The sequence below is a fragment of the Chamaea fasciata genome, unplaced genomic scaffold (assembly GCF_029207755.1).
Source record: "Chamaea fasciata isolate MVZ Bird 193981 ecotype frontalis unplaced genomic scaffold, bChaFas1.0.hap1 SCAF_41, whole genome shotgun sequence".
In the NCBI taxonomy this organism is placed as follows: Eukaryota; Metazoa; Chordata; class Aves; order Passeriformes; family Sylviidae; genus Chamaea; species Chamaea fasciata.
The window spans coordinates 177,837-196,440 of NW_027094126.1; the positions used below are offsets into that span (position 1 = coordinate 177,837).

An 18,604-nucleotide genomic window follows, 5' to 3' on the forward strand; every position below is an offset into this window, starting at 1 on the left:
CCGGGGATGTCCCGGGATCCGAGGGGGTCCCGAGGGGGTCCCGAGGGAGGTGGGAGCCGGGGCGCTGAGTTTAGGGGGGATTTCGGGGTCCTACAATGTCCCGGGGCGGGTGGGTCCGGGAGCGCTGAGGTCCCGGGATGTCCCGATGGCCGGGGATGTCCCGGGATTCGGAGAAGTCCGGGGGCGTGGGCGTCCAGGGAGTGTCCCGGGATCCAAGGGGGTCCCAGGAGGGACTGTCCGGGATTGTCCCGGGGTCCGGGTGGGTCCCTGGACGCGCAGTCCTGGGTTGTCCCGGGGTCCGGTAGACCCTGGGGTGCTGAGGTGCGGGGGGATCCCGGGTTTCGGGTGGGTGCCAGGATCTGGGAAGGTCCCGGGGTCGTCCCGTGATCCAGAGGACTCCCGGGGCGGGGGGGCGCGGGGATGTTCCGGGGTGGTCCCGGAGTCCGGGGGCTTCCCGGGAGGGCGGCGCAGCGGTGCGGGAACCCGCGGGCGCTGCCCCGCTCCCGTTAACTATTCCCCGCCAGAGCGGCGGGAGCGAAGCCCCGGGACATATCCCGGGGCACTGCCCGCAGTCCGGCGGGCTCCAGGCGGCAGCAGCGGGACAAGCCCAGTAAGAGGACGGGGCGGAGCCGATCCCACATCCCGGTAGCGCCGGGAGGCCCGGCGGCATCCCCGCGGTGGTTGCCCCGGAGTCCGCTAATTAATTATTAACAGCAAGGCCAAGGTCGGGGCAAGCTTCTTCTAGTCGCTTTCCTGTCCCCATCCCGGTGCCGCTACCGCCGCCGAGGATGTGGCTGTACGTGGTGGCCGTGCTGCTGGGGCTGTTCCTGCTGCGGCGCTGGCACCGGGAGCGGCAGACGGTGCCGAGGCTCTCGGAGAAGCACGTGCTGATCACGGGATGTGACAGCGGCTTCGGGAACCTGCTGGCGCGGCAGCTGGATGCCCGTGGGCTGCGGGTGCTGGCCGCCTGCCTGACCGAGGCCGGGGCCGCGCAGCTGCGGGCGGCCACCTCCAACCGGCTCCAGACCGTCCTGCTGGACGTCACCTCCAGCAAGAGCGTCGCCGACGTCACCGCTTGGGTCCGGGAGCGTGTGGGTGATCAAGGTAGGATGGGGTGCCCTCCCCTGTTGTCACCCCATTGTCACCCCACCGGCCCTTCTTCCACCTTGCCCACTCAACATGGGCGAGGCTGGCACAGAGCTGGGGAACAGCCCCAGCTCATCTCATCTCATCTCCAGGGCTCTGGGGGCTGGTGAACAACGCAGGGATCGCCATCCCCACCGCCCCCAATGAGTGGCTGACCAAGGAGGACTTTGTCAAGGTGCTGGATGTGAACCTGGTGGGGCTGGTGGAGGTGACGCTGAGCCTCCTGCCGCTGGTGCGGCGGGCGCGGGGCCGCGTGGTCAACGTGGCCAGCGTGATGGGCCGTGTGTCCTTCTTTGGTGGCGGGTATTGCCTCTCCAAGTATGGTGTGGAAGCCTTCTCTGACAGCCTCAGGTAAGCCTGCCCAACCAGCTCCATCCTGGTTTCCCAATTTGTTTTTCTGGACTTTATCAGTTACAGTTGTCAACCCCCAATCCTCATGCAAACGTGACTGAGCACAGGTCAGACTTGTATCTTCTGCTGAAGTGTGAACAGCTCCTGTACTGGCATGGAGCCTCCCCTATGGACATTGCCCCCTGTCCAAGATCCTGCAGGACACGGCCCCGCTGTCCTGAGCTTTGCTTTGTGTCCAACCCATCCAGATACGGCAAATGTTTGCTGACACACTGTCTCAGCCATGTGTCGGGCTGGCATAGGGTCCACTGGCGGGTCAGGCTCTGCTCCACACCTCCGGCACAAGGCTGCATCCCGTGGGAGATGTGGCCATGGACATTCTCTGGTGCTGCTCCCATGTCCCACAGGACTCAATCCCTTCCAGGCTTGAGATGCGCAATTTCGGGGTGAAGGTCTGTGTGATCGAGCCGGGCTACTTCAAAACAATGATCACCAACACTGAGAACCTGGAGAAGAACTTTCGTTCCAGCTGGCAGAAGCTTCCAGAGGAAATCAAAGCGAGTTATGGGGAGGGTTACTTGAGGCAGTGTAAGTACCTCCCCCAAAGGCTGAGTGATCCTCTCTCTCTCCTGACACAAGGCACATCCCCAGGGCCACGAGGGTCCCATGGGGATCCCACTGCCCCAACACCCCGTGGAGCCACTTGGCTCTGCTCAGCTCCAGGGTCTCAGCAGCATTTTCTGCCTCTGCAGTTGTGGCGATGCTCAAGTGGATTGAGAAGAGCTACAACTCCAACCTGTCACTGGTCACCAACTGCATGGAGCACGCGCTGACCAGCCTCCACCCCCGCACCCGCTACTCCGCTGGCTGGGACGCCAAGCTGCTCTACCTCCCCATCAGCTACCTGCCCTCAGCCCTCACCGACGCCCTGTTCGCCTTGTTCCACCCCAAAGCTGTTGGGAAAGCCTAAGGTGGGGGTGCAGCGGGCAGCCAGGACCAGAGTGGGATCTGATGATGCACGGCGGGATCCAGAATCAGCTGCTGCCAGGACCGCACTGCAGTCTCTGAATTTGTAATTTCACGTACATCTGACCCTCTGCCCCCTGCTCACGGATGGGTTTGTCCTGAATAAAGACTCCCTGTCCCCTCCTGGTAGACCATGTTACTCTGTGGTACTGAGGCTGTGCCTGGAGGCTCTGGCTGCTCCCCTGAGCACCTGCTGCATTCAGGATCCAGCCCCTGGCAAGTCACCCGGGGACTTGCCCAGACTGGCACCCCAGGTATTGACACACGTAAAGTAAAACTCAGACCTGTTCCAACCTGAGCAGATTTCCCTCTAGGCAAAGAACCAAGCAGCCTCTTATAGAATCCTGCTCCTCTGCTTCCTCCTTCTCCTCCTCCTCCTCCTCCTGCAGAGCTGGTTGGGAGGGGCCCATCCTGATCCATGACCACATTTGGGGACATTGTCCCCCACCAATGCTGGGTGAGAGGGAAAGGTTCGTGCTGCTGGCTGTATCTGGAGAGTTCCACCAAATCCAGCTCCGTGGGGCATTGGGATCCACCTGCTAAGGGCACAGCAGAGCCCCAGGCACAGGGAGTGGTGCAAGGCAGAGCCGGGAATTACAAAAATCACTAATCAGGAGGACAAAATTCACCCCGGGTGCTGCCGCAATCCTGGCTCTATAAATGCGGCCCGAGCGTGGCTGGCACGGGCTGTCACCGCCGCCGAGGATGTGGCTGTACGTGGTGGCCGTGCTGCTGGGGCTGTTCCTGCTGCGGCGCTGGCACCGGGAGCGGCAGACGGTGCCGAGGCTCTCGGAGAAGCACGTGCTGATCACGGGATGTGACAGCGGCTTCGGGAACCTGCTGGCGCGGCAGCTGGACGCCCGTGGGCTGCGGGTGCTGGCCGCCTGCCTGACCGAGGCCGGGGCCGCGCAGCTGCGGGCGGCCACCTCCAACCGGCTCCAGACCGTCCTGCTGGACGTCACCTCCAGCAAGAGCGTCGCCGACGTCACCGCCTGGGTCCGGGAGCGTGTGGGTGATCAAGGTAGGATGGGGTGCCCTCCCCTGTTGTCACCCCATTGTCACCCCACTGGCCCTTCTTCCACCTTGCCCACTCAACATGGGTGAGGCTGGCACAGAGCTGGGGAACAGCCCTAGCTCATCTCATCTCATCTCCAGGGCTCTGGGGGCTGGTGAATAATGCAGGGATCGCCATCCCCGCCGCCCCCAACGAGTGGCTGACCAAGGAGGACTTTGTCAAGGTGCTGGATGTGAACCTGGTGGGGCTGGTGGAGGTGACGCTGAGCCTCCTGCCGCTGGTGCGGCGGGCGCGGGGCCGCGTGGTCAACGTGGCCAGCGTGATGGGCCGTGTGTCTTGTTTTGGCGGCGGGTATTGCCTCTCCAAGTATGGTGTGGAAGCCTTCTCTGACAGCCTCAGGTATGGCTGTGGCAGCTCCCGGAGCTCTCCCGTGCTCATCCAGCAGCCCCGGCCTTGCCCTGTTCCCCAGAGAACTTGTGAAACGCTGACCACAAGTGGGCCGGGAGCGTGGGCAGGGCTGGAGCCATGGGTGTGCAACCGTGGGAAAGGGGAAAGGAGCTCTGGAGCAAAGCACTAGAGGGATCTTGGGGTGGGGGTGCTGGATCTGTCTGGGAGGTCCCGGGGTGTCCCAGGGTCTGGGGTTCTGGAGTTCAGGGAAGTCCCGGGACAATGAGATTTGGGGAGGTCCCAGGATCCTGGAATGCTCTGGGGTCTAGGGTGGTCCTGAGGCACTTGGGTTCAGGAGAATTCCAGGATCCCAGAATCCAGAGGGGTCCCAAGGCACTGTGTTGGGATGTGTCAAGATCCAAGAGGGTCCCTGGAGCAAGGACAGGCCTTTCCTGTGCCCATGATGGGATGCCTCGGGGAGGGTCACAAGCTCTCCCTTGCTCCCCATTCCCCGCGGTCTCTGCCCTCCTCGGAGCAGCAGGTCCCGCTGACAGCCCCACCTCGGGCAGGCGGGAGCTGCGTCCCTTCGGGGTGCAGGTCTCCATCGTCGAACCTGGCGGCTTCCAGACGGGAATGATCGACCCCGCACCACTGGTGAAGGGCTTCGTCCGCCTCTGGGAGCGGCTCCCGGCAGAAACCCAGGCAGCCTACGGCCGCCACTACCTGGACAAATGTGAGTCCACCCCCACCCCGCTCCATCAGCCCCGGTGAGCCCACCTCCATCGGGCTGACCCCCTTCTGCCCACGCAGATGCCAGAAGCACCACCTTGCTGCACCGCCTGAGCAGCTCCCGCCTGTCGCATGTCACCGATGCCATGACACACGCGCTGCTCTCCCGCTGCCCCCGCAGCCGCTACGCCGCCGGCTGGGATGCCCGGCTCATCTTCCTGCCCCTCAGCTACTGCCCGGCCTGGCTGTCTGACACCATCCTTGGCCTCTTCCTGCCCATCCCGGCCTGCGGGATCCCCTGACGATGGCCACCAGAGTGGGAACACGGACAGGGCGCCCGTGGGTGTCTCATGCCCTCGAAAACGTGTTCAATAAAGTCGGTGCAATGTGGGGACTCCGGCTTCGGAGGTGTCCGATGGCCACTTGGCCACGGTGCTGGTGACCAGTCCCACCTGGGGGTCCTGTGGCAGGATCCCGGCTGCTGCCTGTGCCCAGAGCAGCTGCATATCCCGGGATACCCCGGTTTGGCTGGCAGGGAACGAGCTGGGAAAGGCAGCGCGGTATTTATCCATCCTCTGGGCACGACATATCCAGGGATGTCCCGGCTGAGCTGGCAGGGAACGGGCTGAGAAAAGCCGCGCGGTGTTTATCCATCCCCCGGGCTCGTGGGCGGTGGTCCCTGCGTCACTCACCGAGCTAATTAAGAGCTGATTAGCGATCAGTAGCTGAGGAGCAGATCTCTCAGATTGTGAATTTGCCTGCGGGACCAGAGGAGCGCCAACGCAGCCCCAGCTCTGACAGAGACCGAGCCCACGCTGGACCGGGACCGGGAGGGCGAGAGGGATGAGGACGACCCGGGACCTTGCAGAAGCTGCGTTCAGCTCGCCGAGCTGCTTCCCCAGCCAAGGAAGCTTCTCCGAAGTGTTTTCTTTGGCTTAGAAAGCCCAACGTCCCCGGCAGCCCCCGCAGGTGGCGTGTGCCCAGGGGCCGGGATGAGGCGTGCCAAGTCCCCAGGAGCTCCTGCCTTGGCTGTACCTGCCGGGGGACACCTGTGCCCGCATCCCTCCGGCAGCATCGCGGGCTGATGACGCTGCCCGGGGAGGGAAGGAGTGGGAGAACGGCAGATTCCCGGCGCTGTCTGTGTCTGGAGCCCACCTCTCCAGACCCTCAGGGAGGCTGGGGGTTCCTGGGCACACATTTGGGGTGCTGAGAGCCTTGGGGCGCCCCAGGCGTTGCGGCAGGGATGGGCTGAGCCGCCTGTTCCAATCCCGCGGCTCAGCTGGTTTGGAAATAAAACCGGCTCGCAGACCTCGCTATTCCCACCAGGATCAGCAGCCCCTGCACGATCCTTGACGGCTCCCAGATCCCGCTCAGCCCCCGAGCTCGGTGTGGGAATCACCTGACCCGTTAAATAGAACCAGCACAGCATTGCTTCCCCCTTGGGTGAGGCAAAGCCCCCCAGCCCCTCGGTGGCAGAGCGGCCCCTCACCACCCCCAGGGCCCCAGCTGAGCCAAAATGTGCCCACGAAGCTGTGGAGTTCCTGTTTGGAAGCCGGTCCTGCCGGGGTTGGTACCTGCACACGGGGTCAGCAGCTCTGGGCTTGTTGTTGTGAGCCCCGACTTATCAGCGCCCTCGCGCTTCCCCGCTCCCCATGCCTTCCTTCCGAGCCAATTGTTGATCCCGCAGTCTTGGCTGCGCTGGAAAAAAAGGAGATTTCCTGCAATTGTTTCGCAGGACTTGCAACCCGATGCAAATTTTTCTGCCTATCAGCCCTCCCCCCCCACCTCAGCGCCGGGGCAAGGCTTGAGCCCCCTCGCTTCCCCTGCCAGACCGGGGGCAATCACGGCTCTGTGATTAATTGCTGCCTGGCCAGAGGTGCTTCTCTGGCGACATCCATCTGTCATCGGCTCCTGCGGGAGCGCCGCCCGGGCAGAGAGTTCAGCTTTCAGCCCTTTGCCCCCGAAAAGAACCCTGAGCTCATCCTGGTATCGAGGTGGCATCAGGGACAGTTCTGGCACCTTTGTTATAACCCACCCCAACCCCTCAGGATTCCCAGACCCGGGAAATATTTTCCCCACAGAAGGATCCAGGCAGGATCCAGCCTCTGAGCCCGGCGGGGTGACAGTGGAGGGGACACTCAGGGGAAGCCTCGGGGACCCCCATCCATCCCCAGGCACCTGCGGCTTTCCACACCGACACCTGCCCGGGGCCTCCCTGCGCCCGTCCCCACTCTGCGGCAAAATCAAATGGGAGGCGAGTCCCGGAGCTGGAAATCCAGTCAAATGTCACCCGCGCTGGGCTGTCTCAGGATGTTGCACCACGACGGTCATTTCCTGCCCAGCAAGCGGCCACCAAGCCCACCCGAGCTCCGCGCCCAGAGGAGCGTGAGCTGCCGAGCCGAGAGGATCCCCCCGCTCCCAAGCAGCCCCTGCGCAGCCCTGCGGTGAGCCAGCGCCGTCCCTCCTCCCTCGCGTCCCTTCTCCTGTCCGTCTGTCCCCTCTACCATCCATCTGTCCCCTCTCCCATCTCTGTCCCTTCTCGTGTTTGTCTGTCCCTGGCCCTGTCCACCAGTCCCTTCTGTCCACCTATCCCCTTTACCATCCACCTGTCTCCTCTCCCACCTCCCTCTCCCGCCTCCCGTCCATCTGTCCCGTCCTCCATCTGTCTGTCCTCAGTCCCAGCGGCCTCTCAGGACGTGCAGCGCTGAGAGGACGGGAGGCTCAGGCGCGCTGGGGGTGGCAGCTCCAGCCTCTCCCCGGTTTCGGGGCGGGTGGGTGTCAGCCTGGGTGGGTGACACAGGGATGACGCTCTCACGGGGGACACCCGGCTGTGGCTCAGTCCCAGCTTGCCAGGCTCCAAGTGAAGCGGGAAGACCCCTCTGGAAGGGCACACTCCCACAGCATTCCCAAGGGAACGGCTGCTCCCGAACATTTCCAGCGGCACGAGGCTGGACGGGGTCTGCAGCGCCTTCGCTCTGCGGATGCAGCTGTGCTGGGATCGGAGCTCTCACTTGGGGCAATAAGAGGATGTTCAGGTCAACTGCATTTCCCTGAAACTTGTAATTTTGTCACCTACTTGGACATCCTGAGGGCTCCCAGCAGAGTGAGGGAGGCTGGCAATTGACCACGCCCCGAGGGCTCGGGTGGGAGCGGTGGCTTTCCCGCCGGAGCTGAATCTCTGGGACAGAGTCAGCAGCACCTGTGTGTCCCAGGGTGTCCTCTGGCACAGAGAAACAGCCACCACATGTGGTGACTGTTATTTGTGGCTGGAATTTGTCCTGGGATGTGAGGGGATCGCCTGGGTGCACACAGCATCTTTTGAGGGTTGATGTAGGGAGTCACCGCAGGAGTAAAAATTGGGTTGGAAGCTCCCAGAAGGATCTTTTTGAGCCCCACACAAAGGCTCTGTGTTTCAGGCTGCCCAGCTCAGTGCTCTCCCTTTCCCTGCAGCCACCAGGATGGCCGAGGTGACCACTGTCCCCACGGAGACACACACTGTCCCGAGCGAGTATGGGGACTACCACAACTTGTCTGAGCTGTTCTACCTCCTGAACCACACCTACACCTACTGCGAGTTCAGCCTGGATGAGAACGTCAAGCGGGTGTTTCTCTTCATCCTCTACCTGGTCATCTTCGTGGTGGGCTTGGTGGAGAACCTCCTCGTCATCTGGGTCAACTGGCAGACGCGGGGCCACAAGAGCTTGGTCAACCTGTACATCATCAACATGGCCATCGCTGACCTCGGGGTGCTGCTCTCGCTGCCCATCTGGATGCTGGAGGTGATGCTGGATTACACCTGGCTCTGGGGCAGCTTCCTCTGCCGCTTCACCCACTACTTCTACTTCGCCAACATGTACGCCAGCATCTTCTTCCTCACCTGCCTGAGCGTGGATCGCTACGTGACCTTGACCAGCTCCTCCAGCTTCTGGCACCGGCACCAGCACCGCGCGCGCCGCGTGGTCTGCGCCTGCTGCTGGGTCCTGGCCGCCACCATCCCCGTCCTGGAGGTGGCTCACATGCAGCTGGTCAACACCGGGGAGCCTATCTGCATCTTCATAGCCCCCTTCGAGACCTACGACGAGTGGGCGCTGGCAGTCAGCTTGGCCACCACCACCGTGGGCTTCCTCATCCCCTTCCCCATCATCGCGGTGTTCAACGTGCTGACGGCGCGGTTCATCCGGCGCACCAAGCCGGAGAGCCGCAAGCACTGCCTGCTCATCTACGCCTACATCGGCGTGTTCCTGGTCAGCTGGCTGCCCTTCCACGTCGTGCTGACGCTGCTCACCCTCGAGGGCAACCACATCGTCCTGCACTGCACCTTCGCCCACTTCCTCTACTTCTTCTACGACATCATAGACTGCTTCACGCTGCTCCACTGCGTCGTCAACCCCATCCTCTACAACTTCCTCAGCAAGAACTTCCGCAGCAAACTCATCTCCGCCGTGGTCAAGTACATCCCGAAGGACCACGGTGGCCAGAAGGGCGCTGGCAACTCCTCCTCCAGCACGCAGCACTCCATAGTCATCGCAAAGGACAACAGCCCTCCAATCTAAGGGGGGTTGGACTCTCCCACCAGTCGTGGTGGCTCCCTGGGGACAGTGGGATCGGTTTTCCTGTTGCTGAGGGCACGGTTTGCTTGGGCGCAGCCCTTCTTGGCTGGGCACCTCCCGTGGCAGGATGAGGTGCCAGGTTTGAGGAGAGCCGAGAGCTACGGACATCTTGCCTCTAGAGTGCTGCTGTGTCCAGCCTAAAGGAAGGATAAGAGAAAATTTTATTCCCTGTTTGATGAGCGAAACCCTTGCAATAATAAAGCCTGTTACTCCACTCAGTGTCTGACACAACCCAGCCCCAAGATCAGATCCCCATCCCGCCCCAAGCTGTGGGGTTGGAGTGCACAGTCTGCCCCATCATGGGTGTTCCTGTACCCCCAAACTGCCCCTGACGCCCAGCCCTGGGCACAGCACTGCCTGGTGAGTGCCATCCCGAGTGAGAGGGAAGGAATCATCCCTTTGGAACACAAACCTTCCCTCACCCTGTCCAGAGCCTGAGTTTTGAGAGATGAAGGCGAAGCAGCCCAAGGGGCTGAGCTGGGCACAGATCTGAGGGGAGGAATAATTTGGATTTGATCAGAGCAATTTTGCAAACCCAGTAGTAAATTAGCGATGGCTAAACTGGATTTCACTGGGAAGGGCAGATCCAGACTGACTTTGGGTCCCCCATCCCGTTAACTCCAGCCTCCTCTGGAGCATCCCCTGGCAGGTTTTTACGGCCACTGGGTGCATTTCTCAACTCCATCAGGCTCCAACAGCCCTTCCCCTTGCACCAAAGTCCCTGTGGGAGCACGGGCACGGGTGGAAAACCTCACAGCTGGAGCACGAGCTGGGCTTGTGCCGTGCAAGGAACTGGAGCATCCGGAGAAAGTTCATCCTTGTCGGGATGCTGATCTCAGTCACGTGCTGCGGGTCGAGCCCTCGCTGGGCAAAGGTGACAGAACCACAGGCGCCGGAGCCCATAAATCTACCAAAGGCCTTGAGCTGCTCGAGGAACAGGGCGTGGAAAAAAGCAAAGCATAAGCAGTTCTGGGGACAGGATGCTGGCACAGGGGGTGGGAGCAGGATGTCTCGGGAGAAAACCATGACCAGGGGTTAAGACGGATACGGGGTTATCGTGGGGCTGGCTGGGAAAGCTCTGCCAGTTCCAGGGGTCCTTGACGGGGTAAAACCCTAAATTCCTCAGGGTTCCTTCTGCAGGGACGTTCCTCTGCATCCGAGGACAAGAGCACTGAGGGAACAATCCAAATCCACATCTTACACACAAACCCTGGGAAGGTTCCAGCCCCCACATCAGAATCCCCTGTTCAGGGCAGCAGCTCAGGCTGTTCCCCTCCTCTGTTCCTCACACCTGTGAGCGCAGAACCCCAGGGGCTGTGAGACCCCCAGGCTGAGATCTGCACCCACAGGACCCCACCACCCTCATTCCCTGATCCCGAATCCTCCCTGAGCTTCCCTTTGCTAATTCCCTCTCATTTCCAATGAAGAAATGGGTGATAAATACACAACCAGCCACTCACCAGGGCAAAAATATATTCAAGATCCTTAAACATGTAAAATTTGGTATTTCACCGAATAAACTTAATTTTTAACTGTCTTAATTTCTCAGCACTTTTGTCCATACACCTTAGGGCCAGAGTGGCTACAAATAAATATTCGATATCTGAGATATTTTATGGATTGATAGAATCCCCTCTCAGTCTCCTCTTCTCCAGACTAATGAAGCCCAGCTCCCACAGTCTCTCCTCATCACTGAGCTTCTCCAGACCCCTCAACACCAGTGTGGCCTCTGCTGGACCTGCTCCAGTAAATCCTTGTCTTTGCTGAGCTCAGTTCCAGCCCGTGGAGCTCCAGTTCCTGGCTGGCAGCACAGGAAAAGCTCATCCAGGCACACAAACCCTGGGATTCCCCAATGGATGGGCTCTGCTCCCACCCTGCTGCTGCACCCTTCACTCCATCCTGTTCCTGTATCCCACAGGAATGTCCCACCCTGTTCCTCTGAGCCATTCCCAGTCCTGGAGCCACAAATCCTGCGGGACCAAGACACAGGGATGGCCTCACCTGCCTCCCAGGCATTCCTGGGAGGAACACGTTTTATAAAGAAGCAGCTACACAAAGTCAATGTTTTCCATTTTATTATTCTAAATAAAAACCACACTTTGTGCTGGACAATGGAGTAGAAAAGAACCCGATGTACAACGATTTTAGACATCTACGATTTGGGGTGGGAGGGGGGAAGTTTACAAAATATACAAAACTTTACAGCAAATAGATAGTAAACACTTAAATAGCAGGAGGTCAGTACCTACGATTAACTTAACAAAAAGGTTAGACAGCAAGTTCAACTCTTGTTCTTTCTTCTGCTCAATTACTCTGATGAGAGACCTGGATCCACTGAGAACAGGGGAAGTGGATTTTGTGTTGGGGATGGGAGTGACCCCGGGCTCGGAGCAGGGCCCTCAGAGGGGATTCCCTGTCCAGGCTCCCCAGGAGGCTCCGTGATCTACAACTCCCTCTCCTACCCCAGGATCCCAAAGCACTTTGCAAACACCTCAGGCTGCCCCAGGAGAGGTAGGTGGGTGTCCCCACAGTCACCAAGAGCAGTGGGGACAGGAGAGCTCCAGGTTTGCCCATGGTGGCGGAGAAGGAACAAAATCCAGCATGGAGCGACTGCTCTGGCTCTCCCAGCGCTGAACTGGAGCTCCCGGCCAGGTTGGCTGGACACGGGGACAGGGATGACATCCCTGACAACTCCTGAAGGCTCGGGAGCATCCAGGACCCTCCTGGGGGGGAACACTCAGGTCTCTGACCCCTCTAGCAGCAGCAGGTCCAGACCCATCCCTGCAGCCTCTCCACTGATTTTGGGAGGCTCCATGTGGGAACGATCCATTTTAACCCAAGCAAATAGAAATTCCTTGGATCAGAGCCAGCAGCAAGCAGGGGGCTCCTGCTTCCCCCCCCCCCCCCGAGCCAGGAGCAAGGGCTGGCTGAGCCTGTTGGTGTTTCGGTGTAAAAGCTTCTCTTTTTTGGTTTATGTGCACAAAAGGCTTTTTTTATTCAGCTTAGCAAGGTCCAGGGCTGCAGACTCTCCCTGAAGCTCACCACAGCTTCTGGAACATTCCAGGAGGGTCTCAAGGCTCTCCCAGCCTTGTCTATCCCTCACACACCTCCAGAGCAGTGTCCATCCCTGTCCCTGGTCCCAGCCTGTCGTCAGCCAGGCGCAGACCTGAGTTCTGCGCTCGAGGGGACCCTGCACGAGCAGGGGGTGGGACTGGGTGACTCCTGATGGTCCCTTCCAGCCACACCCATCCCACGATTCCACGACAGAAACCCCAGAACCCAGAGAGCAGCTCAGAGGAGCCCACAGGGACGCACCCACACTTCCCAGAGCACCACGCCATTCCCAAAATCACCTTTCCTCTTGCAAAACCTAACACAGCTCGACACAGCACCACAGTGATCTCAGGACCACGAGGCCAGAGTTCAGGACTCAGAGATGCAGCAGCCAGGCCAACCCAGAGCTGACCTTGGCTCTGGTGCCTCCCCTCCTCCAAAGCCAGGCTCCAGGCACCCTCCCCGCTCCTGGAGGTAGGTCGGTACCATGGGAGGTACCACCCTCATTTTACAGATGAGGAAACTGAGGCAAAGAGGTGAAGTGACTTGCCCAAGGCCACGGCGGAGCCAGAAGAGAGAACCCCGGGGTGCTCTGAGCCCTCCGAGTCCAGCCCCTACTGCAGGATGGCCCTTCCTGGGTGTCCCTTCCTGGGGGTCCCTTCCTGGGGGTCCCTTCAGAGGGAGGGGGCAGCAGGGTGAGTTTCCAGGGTTTGCAAATCACTAGTTTAGTTTAGTTTTAGTTTTAGTTTTAGTAACAGCAAAACTTGACGGAAGCGCAGGAGCCGACCCACGACCACAAGCCCCGAGCACTTCCATGTTTGTGAGGTAGAATGAGTTACCCGAGGGCAGTCCCAGCTTGGAAATGTCTGCTCCTCCCCACCTCTGCCCCACAGCAGGGTAACATGGGGAGGAGCTAATCCGTGCCCTTCCCAGTGTTAATGCTGTCGGCACCAGCTGATCTCGCCGGGGTGGCCAGGAGAGACCCCCAGGAGTGGCCAGGAGAGCCCCCCATGCTGAGGTGGACCTGACACAGGGCCAAGAGAGACCCCTGTGCCCAGGAGAGCTCCCTGTGCCAAAGGAGAGCCTGACATGTGTCTAGGAGAGCCTCCTGCACCAAGGGGCACCAAAATGTAGAGGGGAAGAGGCACCCATGCCCAGGAGAGCCCCCCACGCCCAGGAGAGTCCCCAGAAGTGCCCAGCATGCAGCCAGAGAGGCTAAACCATCACCGTGGCTCCCACTCCATGAACAAACTCACACCACTCCAACCACACACGTTTGGCACCGGGATGTGGCGATCCAGGGCGTGGGAGGGGGGGGATCCCTTTGGCAGGAGAAGGGTTCCTCCTCCTTCCAGGGAGTTAAGGCAACAGCTTCATCCTGACTCGTCTGCCCGGGGCACAGCGTGAGGCTGGGGCAGAGCAGAGCCAGGAGACTCCAGGCTCTCCGTGGCCACCACAAATCACCTCCCAGGGAGCATGGACCTGCTTCCCCTCCCTCTGCAGTCCTACAGGAGAACCCTGTGCTCACACGGCCACAGGCTCTGCAGGGAGGTCGTGTGGCTTCTTCATCTCCTCCTCCAGGTCTCAGGGCATGAGGGAGTCCCAGCCACAGCAGCGAAAAACATGGCCCGGGAATCTGAGAATCCCCTGCTCCCGGTTTCCTGCTGGGATTCCTCCTTGTTTACGCACTCAGGTGCTTTCTGCTCCACTCCCCAGCAACGCAGCGATGGCCAATCCCAGAGCACACTTTGCCCATCTCCTGGCAGTAGCAGCAGAACACCAGGGATGCCCAGAATGTCTTTCTTTTTTTTTTTTTTTTCCTTTTTTCTTTCTCTTTTGTTCCTTTCCTTCGAGTCCAGCACCTGCTCTGGCTCTGTCCCTCTCCACTGAGGTCAGGTGTGAAAATCTTAGCAGCATCAGTTTGTGGACAAGCTCAGGGTTAGCCTGGTCAAGTGGGCTAAAAGGTTCAAAAAAAAAAAAAAAATAGAATCTAGACTCAAAAACTAGTGAGAAATGCTAAAAGCACAGAACTCGATGGCCTCTAACAGGACCAGAGGTAAGTAAACACGACAGACTCCTTGAAACAGTGATGTACCTCACGTGCTGTTAATTTGTACAACGCCACCAATCTAAAGAACCCTTAGGAAGGCTCCCCAAAAAAAACAACAAAAAAAAACAGCTAAAAAAATTAAACCAAAACCAAAAAGAAGAACTCCATCCATGATGCCTGACCATTAAATAAAACGAAACAACTTCTTTTTTCTTCTTCTTTTCTTTTTTTTTTTTTTTTCCCTCCGCGGCTTCCGCCACCAACACTCGCTCCTCCCCCGCCTTTCGGCCCTTCGCCCCATCAGCTATCCGTGTTCTTCTCGGCCTCTTTGGAATGGATGATGTACATGAAAGTCTGTTCGATGGTGAAGTCCGGCGGGAGGCTGCCCTTGTGCACCCCTATGTGCTTGCTCATGAGGTTGAGCGTGGAGCTGTAGTGGCCGCAGACGGTGCAGCGGTACATGAGGGCCCCCGAGTGCGTCCGCAGGTGGCACTTGATGGTGGAGCGCCCGCGGAAGAACTTGTGGCACACCTTGCACTGGTACGGCTTCTCCCCGGTGTGGATGCGCCGGTGGTAGTTGAACTCGCTGGTGTGGGCGAACCTCTTGCCGCACACCTTGCAGCTGTACTTGCTGTTCCCTGGTTGGCTCTGCAGCGTCAGCTCTTCGCTCAGGAACTCCTCGGGCAGCTTCCTCTTGGGCAGCCCCTGAGGCTGCAGGCGCTCCCCAAATCCCGCCCGGATGTCCAGGCTGCCCCCGCACTTGTGCTGGCTGACGTGGTAGCGATAGGCGGCTTCCAGCTTGAAGCTCTGGCTGCAGAAGTGGCACTGGAAAAGAGCCTCCTCCACGTGCTGGTGCACGGCCAGGTGCTTCTCCAGGAGCTGCCGGTCCACGAAGCTGCTGGCGCACACGGAGCAGGAGAAGACGGAGATGCCAAGGTGGGACAGGGTGTGCCACATCAGGCTGCAGAGGCTCAGGTGCCGCTGGTCGCACACGCCGCACGTCTGGCTCTTCAGGTTCACGTGCTCCAGCAGGTGGCTCCGGACCGTGTGGAAATCTTTGGCCAGGGGTTTCCCGCAGGCAGCGCAGGCCAGCTCGGGGCTGGGCCCTCCCCCAAACACGGCCACTTTCCCCGGCAGAGGGTCGCTGGGGTGGACGATGACGTTGTTGTCAAAGACGCCGTCCCGCCGGTGCAGCGTCAGCTGCCACTGGGTGAAGAACTTGGTCTCGCACATGTCGCAGGAGAAGAGGAAGATGCCGATGTGGGACAGCACGTGGGTGACCCTGGAGTTGCGGTCCTGGAAGTGGGTCTCGCAGACTTTGCAGTTCCCGGTGAGCAGGTCCACGTGGTCTCTGGCGTGCTGGCGGATCAGCTGGATGTTGGGCTCCAGCACCTTCTTGCACACCTGGCAGGGCATGGCTTTGCTGTCCCGGCTGTCGCTCTCAAAGGCCAGTTCCTCCTCGCTGTCATCGCTCAGCTCAATCACTTCCTCCGATGGGACCAACTCTTCTCCAGCATCCTCAAAATGCAGCTCGGCCTCTCCCAAATCCTCCAGCTGGAGCTCATCCATCTGCTCGAATCCCTGCTCTTTGGAGTGGTCGCTGTTGCTGGGGCAGGAATTGCTCCCCGTGGAGACATCCAGGGAGGGGTCAGTGGGGAAGAAGCCACCCTTGCTGTAGTCACCATTGCTCTGGGCCTTGTACTGAGGGCAGGAGTTGCCGGTGGTCTGTGCCACGACATTCCCGCCGGGCTGGGCCCCCAGACCCGTGACTGGAGCAAACTGCCCCGGATCTGATTCCTGCTCTGTCTTGGGAGGCTGCTGTGGGTGCATCAGGGGAAGAGCCTGGCTGGCCTCACCCACGGGATTCCTGTCATCCTCTTTGTAGCTGCCAGCCACGTCCCCGTGCAGGAGGTAATTCCGCTCGGGGCCGAAGTGCTCCGCGCCGCTCCGCATGTCCCCCAAAGAGTGGCTCTGCTCCGAGGAGGTGCTGCTCAGCGGCCCAGCCCGGCCTTCCCCCACAGACAGGGCAGGCTGCTTGGTGATAGCCGAGCTCTCCAGGTCAGGGAAGGTGGAGTGACAGGCCTGCAGCAGATCCTCCATGCCAAGCCGCTCCGCCACCTCGTAGATGACACCAACATTGATGAGGTCGGTGAAGAGCTCCGAGGTGTACACAAAGCTCAGGATCTTCTCGAAGTTGGCCGGCGTGATGAAATCCACCACGTAGGTCCTGGCAGCGTCCAGCCCCGTGTTGAGGAAGAGGTTCTGGAAGTAGCCAGCGGCGCAGGCCAGCACGGCCTTGTGTGCGGCAAAGGAACGGGAGCCCACCAGGATGGTGACGTCGCACATGGTCTCGGAGAGCCGGCACTTGTTGAGTTCCTTCAGCAGGTTGTTGGGGTGGTTGGTGCTGTGCAGCTTGATCCTCATGCCCATCTTAGCAGCTGCTTAAGAGTCCCTTCTCCTGGTCAGCTCGGCCTTCACGCCTTCATCCGCGGCGAGAGCAGGATCTGGCAGGGCAAGGGGCTCTGCAGAGGGGAAACGCAAAAAAAAAATGTTATTTAACAACCAAAGCAACACCATTTCTGGTCACACCTCCCGTTTTGCACCTTTCTGAGGAGCCATGGAGCAGCTGCTCAACTGGAGATGGGCTAAACCTGTCTTGTCACCTCACAGACTGACTTTGGCGAAGCAAAAGGCTGCATGTGCAAAGCAGCAAAGTCAAAACAAAAAGACACTGACTCTCAGAGGCAGCCGGAAGGTCCCACTGCTATTGGGGCAGGGACAGAGATCCTGCTGACTCGGAAACCCAACCGGAGCCTGTTCCAGACATCTCCCTTCTTCCTGAGCTGGGGATGAGGCTCCTCTCCAAAGAGCTGTCACTCAGGCTGGACACGCCAGTTGAATTTGCCTCTAGGTCTCTTCCAGCCGCAGCTGCTTCATTCCTTCGCTTCAGGTTCCACCTGTACCCACAAGGAGACTTCAGGCTCGCAGGTGGGATTCTCTGCATTCCAGCCTTGTGGATTCCCCTGGGATTTCTTGTCCGCTTCAGTGGAGCCCATGGCACCTCTCAGATTCCCCGGCTGCCACCACACCTGTCCCACAGCACCATCCATTTCCCGCAGTGTCCTCCCAGCTTGTCCCACTGCCTTTGGGATGCCCCAACAGCTCTTGGGATTTCACAAACTTACCCAGGGAGCTCTACCCTTAATTCCCCTGTTCCTAATTCACTGCCTTCCCCTCCTTGAGACAGGGAAGAGCGAGCCCAGAAGGCAGCAAAGAGCGGGAGTTTGGAGGGAGCTGGAGCTGCCCCTGCCCCGGCTCCGGGGAAAACCAAAGGGCCAGAGGACGGGCTGTTCTCCCCCGGGATAGGGAGGGATGGGGGAAACACCACGGGCAGCTGGGGAGGGCGAGGAGGAGCATGAAGACGCCGCGGGGAAGGCTCTGGAAGGCAAACGCTGCCCCCAACCCAAAAAGCACCTGGGCAGTTCCTGCGGGCCGGGGATCGCTGCGGAGGGGATGGGGCAGGAGGGAAAAGAGCGGGAGAGAGGACGGGGGGCCGGGGGGCAGCGGGAAGGGGGGGGCGCGGGCGGGCAGGAGGCTCCGCGCCGGCGCCGGGCGGGGAGTCCCGAAGCTGCTCCGGGAGAAACGGGAGGAGATGCGGGGGGACAGCGGGGTCCCCCGTGGGGCCCGGGGAGGGGGGGCAGGAATGGGCCCCGGGGGTCGCCACGAAAGGCGGCGGGAGGCCCCGGGGAGGGGGGGTAGGAGAGGGTCGGCGCGGGGCTGGCGGCGGGGGCGCGGCGCGGGGGCCCTGCGGGGGCCGGGGGTCGCGGGCGGGGGTCGCTCCTTACCCGCCCGGCGCCCCGCACCATCCCGGCCCGGCTCACACAAAGGCGCCGACCCGCCCCGCGCCCGCCCCGGCCCGCGCCGCCTTCCGGGACCCGCCGCCGGCAGCGCCCCCAGGCGGCGCGGAGGACCCAGAGCGGGGGCACCGGCCCGGGCTGGGGAACGGACACGGGACGGGACACACGGACACATGGACACGGGGGGGGACATACGGACACGAACACACGGACACGGGGCGGGACACACGGACACATGGACACGGGGGGGGACATACGGACACGAACACACGGACACGGGGCGGGACACACGGACACGGGGCGGGACACACGGACACACGGACACATGGACACGGACACACGGACACGGGGCGGGACACATGGACACAGACACACGGAC

The 18,604-nt window shown here is 60.7% G+C and overlaps 4 protein-coding genes across 5 annotated transcripts; 3 read left to right on the plus strand and 1 right to left on the minus strand.

Annotated features, from left to right (window-relative positions):
* Nucleotides 1-585: 585 nt before the first annotated feature.
* LOC136303825 (retinol dehydrogenase 16-like) lies at nucleotides 586-2,652 on the plus strand. Its single transcript, XM_066207503.1, has 4 exons — nucleotides 586-1,104; nucleotides 1,239-1,497; nucleotides 1,922-2,085; nucleotides 2,250-2,652. The coding sequence occupies exons 1-4, from the start codon at nucleotides 789-791 to the stop codon at nucleotides 2,465-2,467; spliced, it is 957 nt and encodes a 318-aa protein (XP_066063600.1). The 5' UTR covers nucleotides 586-788; the 3' UTR covers nucleotides 2,468-2,652.
* A 576-nt stretch (nucleotides 2,653-3,228) lies between these two features.
* LOC136303824 (retinol dehydrogenase 16-like) lies at nucleotides 3,229-5,040 on the plus strand. Its single transcript, XM_066207502.1, has 4 exons — nucleotides 3,229-3,544; nucleotides 3,679-3,937; nucleotides 4,495-4,658; nucleotides 4,736-5,040. The coding sequence occupies exons 1-4, from the start codon at nucleotides 3,229-3,231 to the stop codon at nucleotides 4,954-4,956; spliced, it is 960 nt and encodes a 319-aa protein (XP_066063599.1). The 3' UTR covers nucleotides 4,957-5,040.
* A 1,983-nt stretch (nucleotides 5,041-7,023) lies between these two features.
* Nucleotides 7,024-10,791, plus strand: GPR182 (G protein-coupled receptor 182). 2 transcript variants are annotated; one of them, XM_066207494.1, is made up of 2 exons: nucleotides 7,024-7,098; nucleotides 8,105-10,791. In XM_066207494.1, the coding sequence occupies exon 2, from the start codon at nucleotides 8,113-8,115 to the stop codon at nucleotides 9,205-9,207; it is 1,095 nt and encodes a 364-aa protein (XP_066063591.1). In that variant the 5' UTR covers nucleotides 7,024-7,098; nucleotides 8,105-8,112; the 3' UTR covers nucleotides 9,208-10,791. The 2 variants fall into 2 exon arrangements, with proteins under 2 accessions (XP_066063591.1, XP_066063592.1); XM_066207495.1 differs by having other exon boundaries at nucleotides 7,059-7,098; nucleotides 8,071-10,791.
* Nucleotides 10,792-11,322: 531 nt separating this feature from the next.
* On the minus strand, nucleotides 11,323-18,281 carry ZBTB39 (zinc finger and BTB domain containing 39). Its single transcript, XM_066207436.1, has 2 exons — nucleotides 18,214-18,281; nucleotides 11,323-16,890 (listed from the first exon to the last, which is right to left on the minus strand). The coding sequence occupies exon 2, from the start codon at nucleotides 16,796-16,798 to the stop codon at nucleotides 14,669-14,671; it is 2,130 nt and encodes a 709-aa protein (XP_066063533.1). The 5' UTR covers nucleotides 16,799-16,890; nucleotides 18,214-18,281; the 3' UTR covers nucleotides 11,323-14,668.
* Between the last annotated feature and the right edge of the window lie 323 nt (nucleotides 18,282-18,604).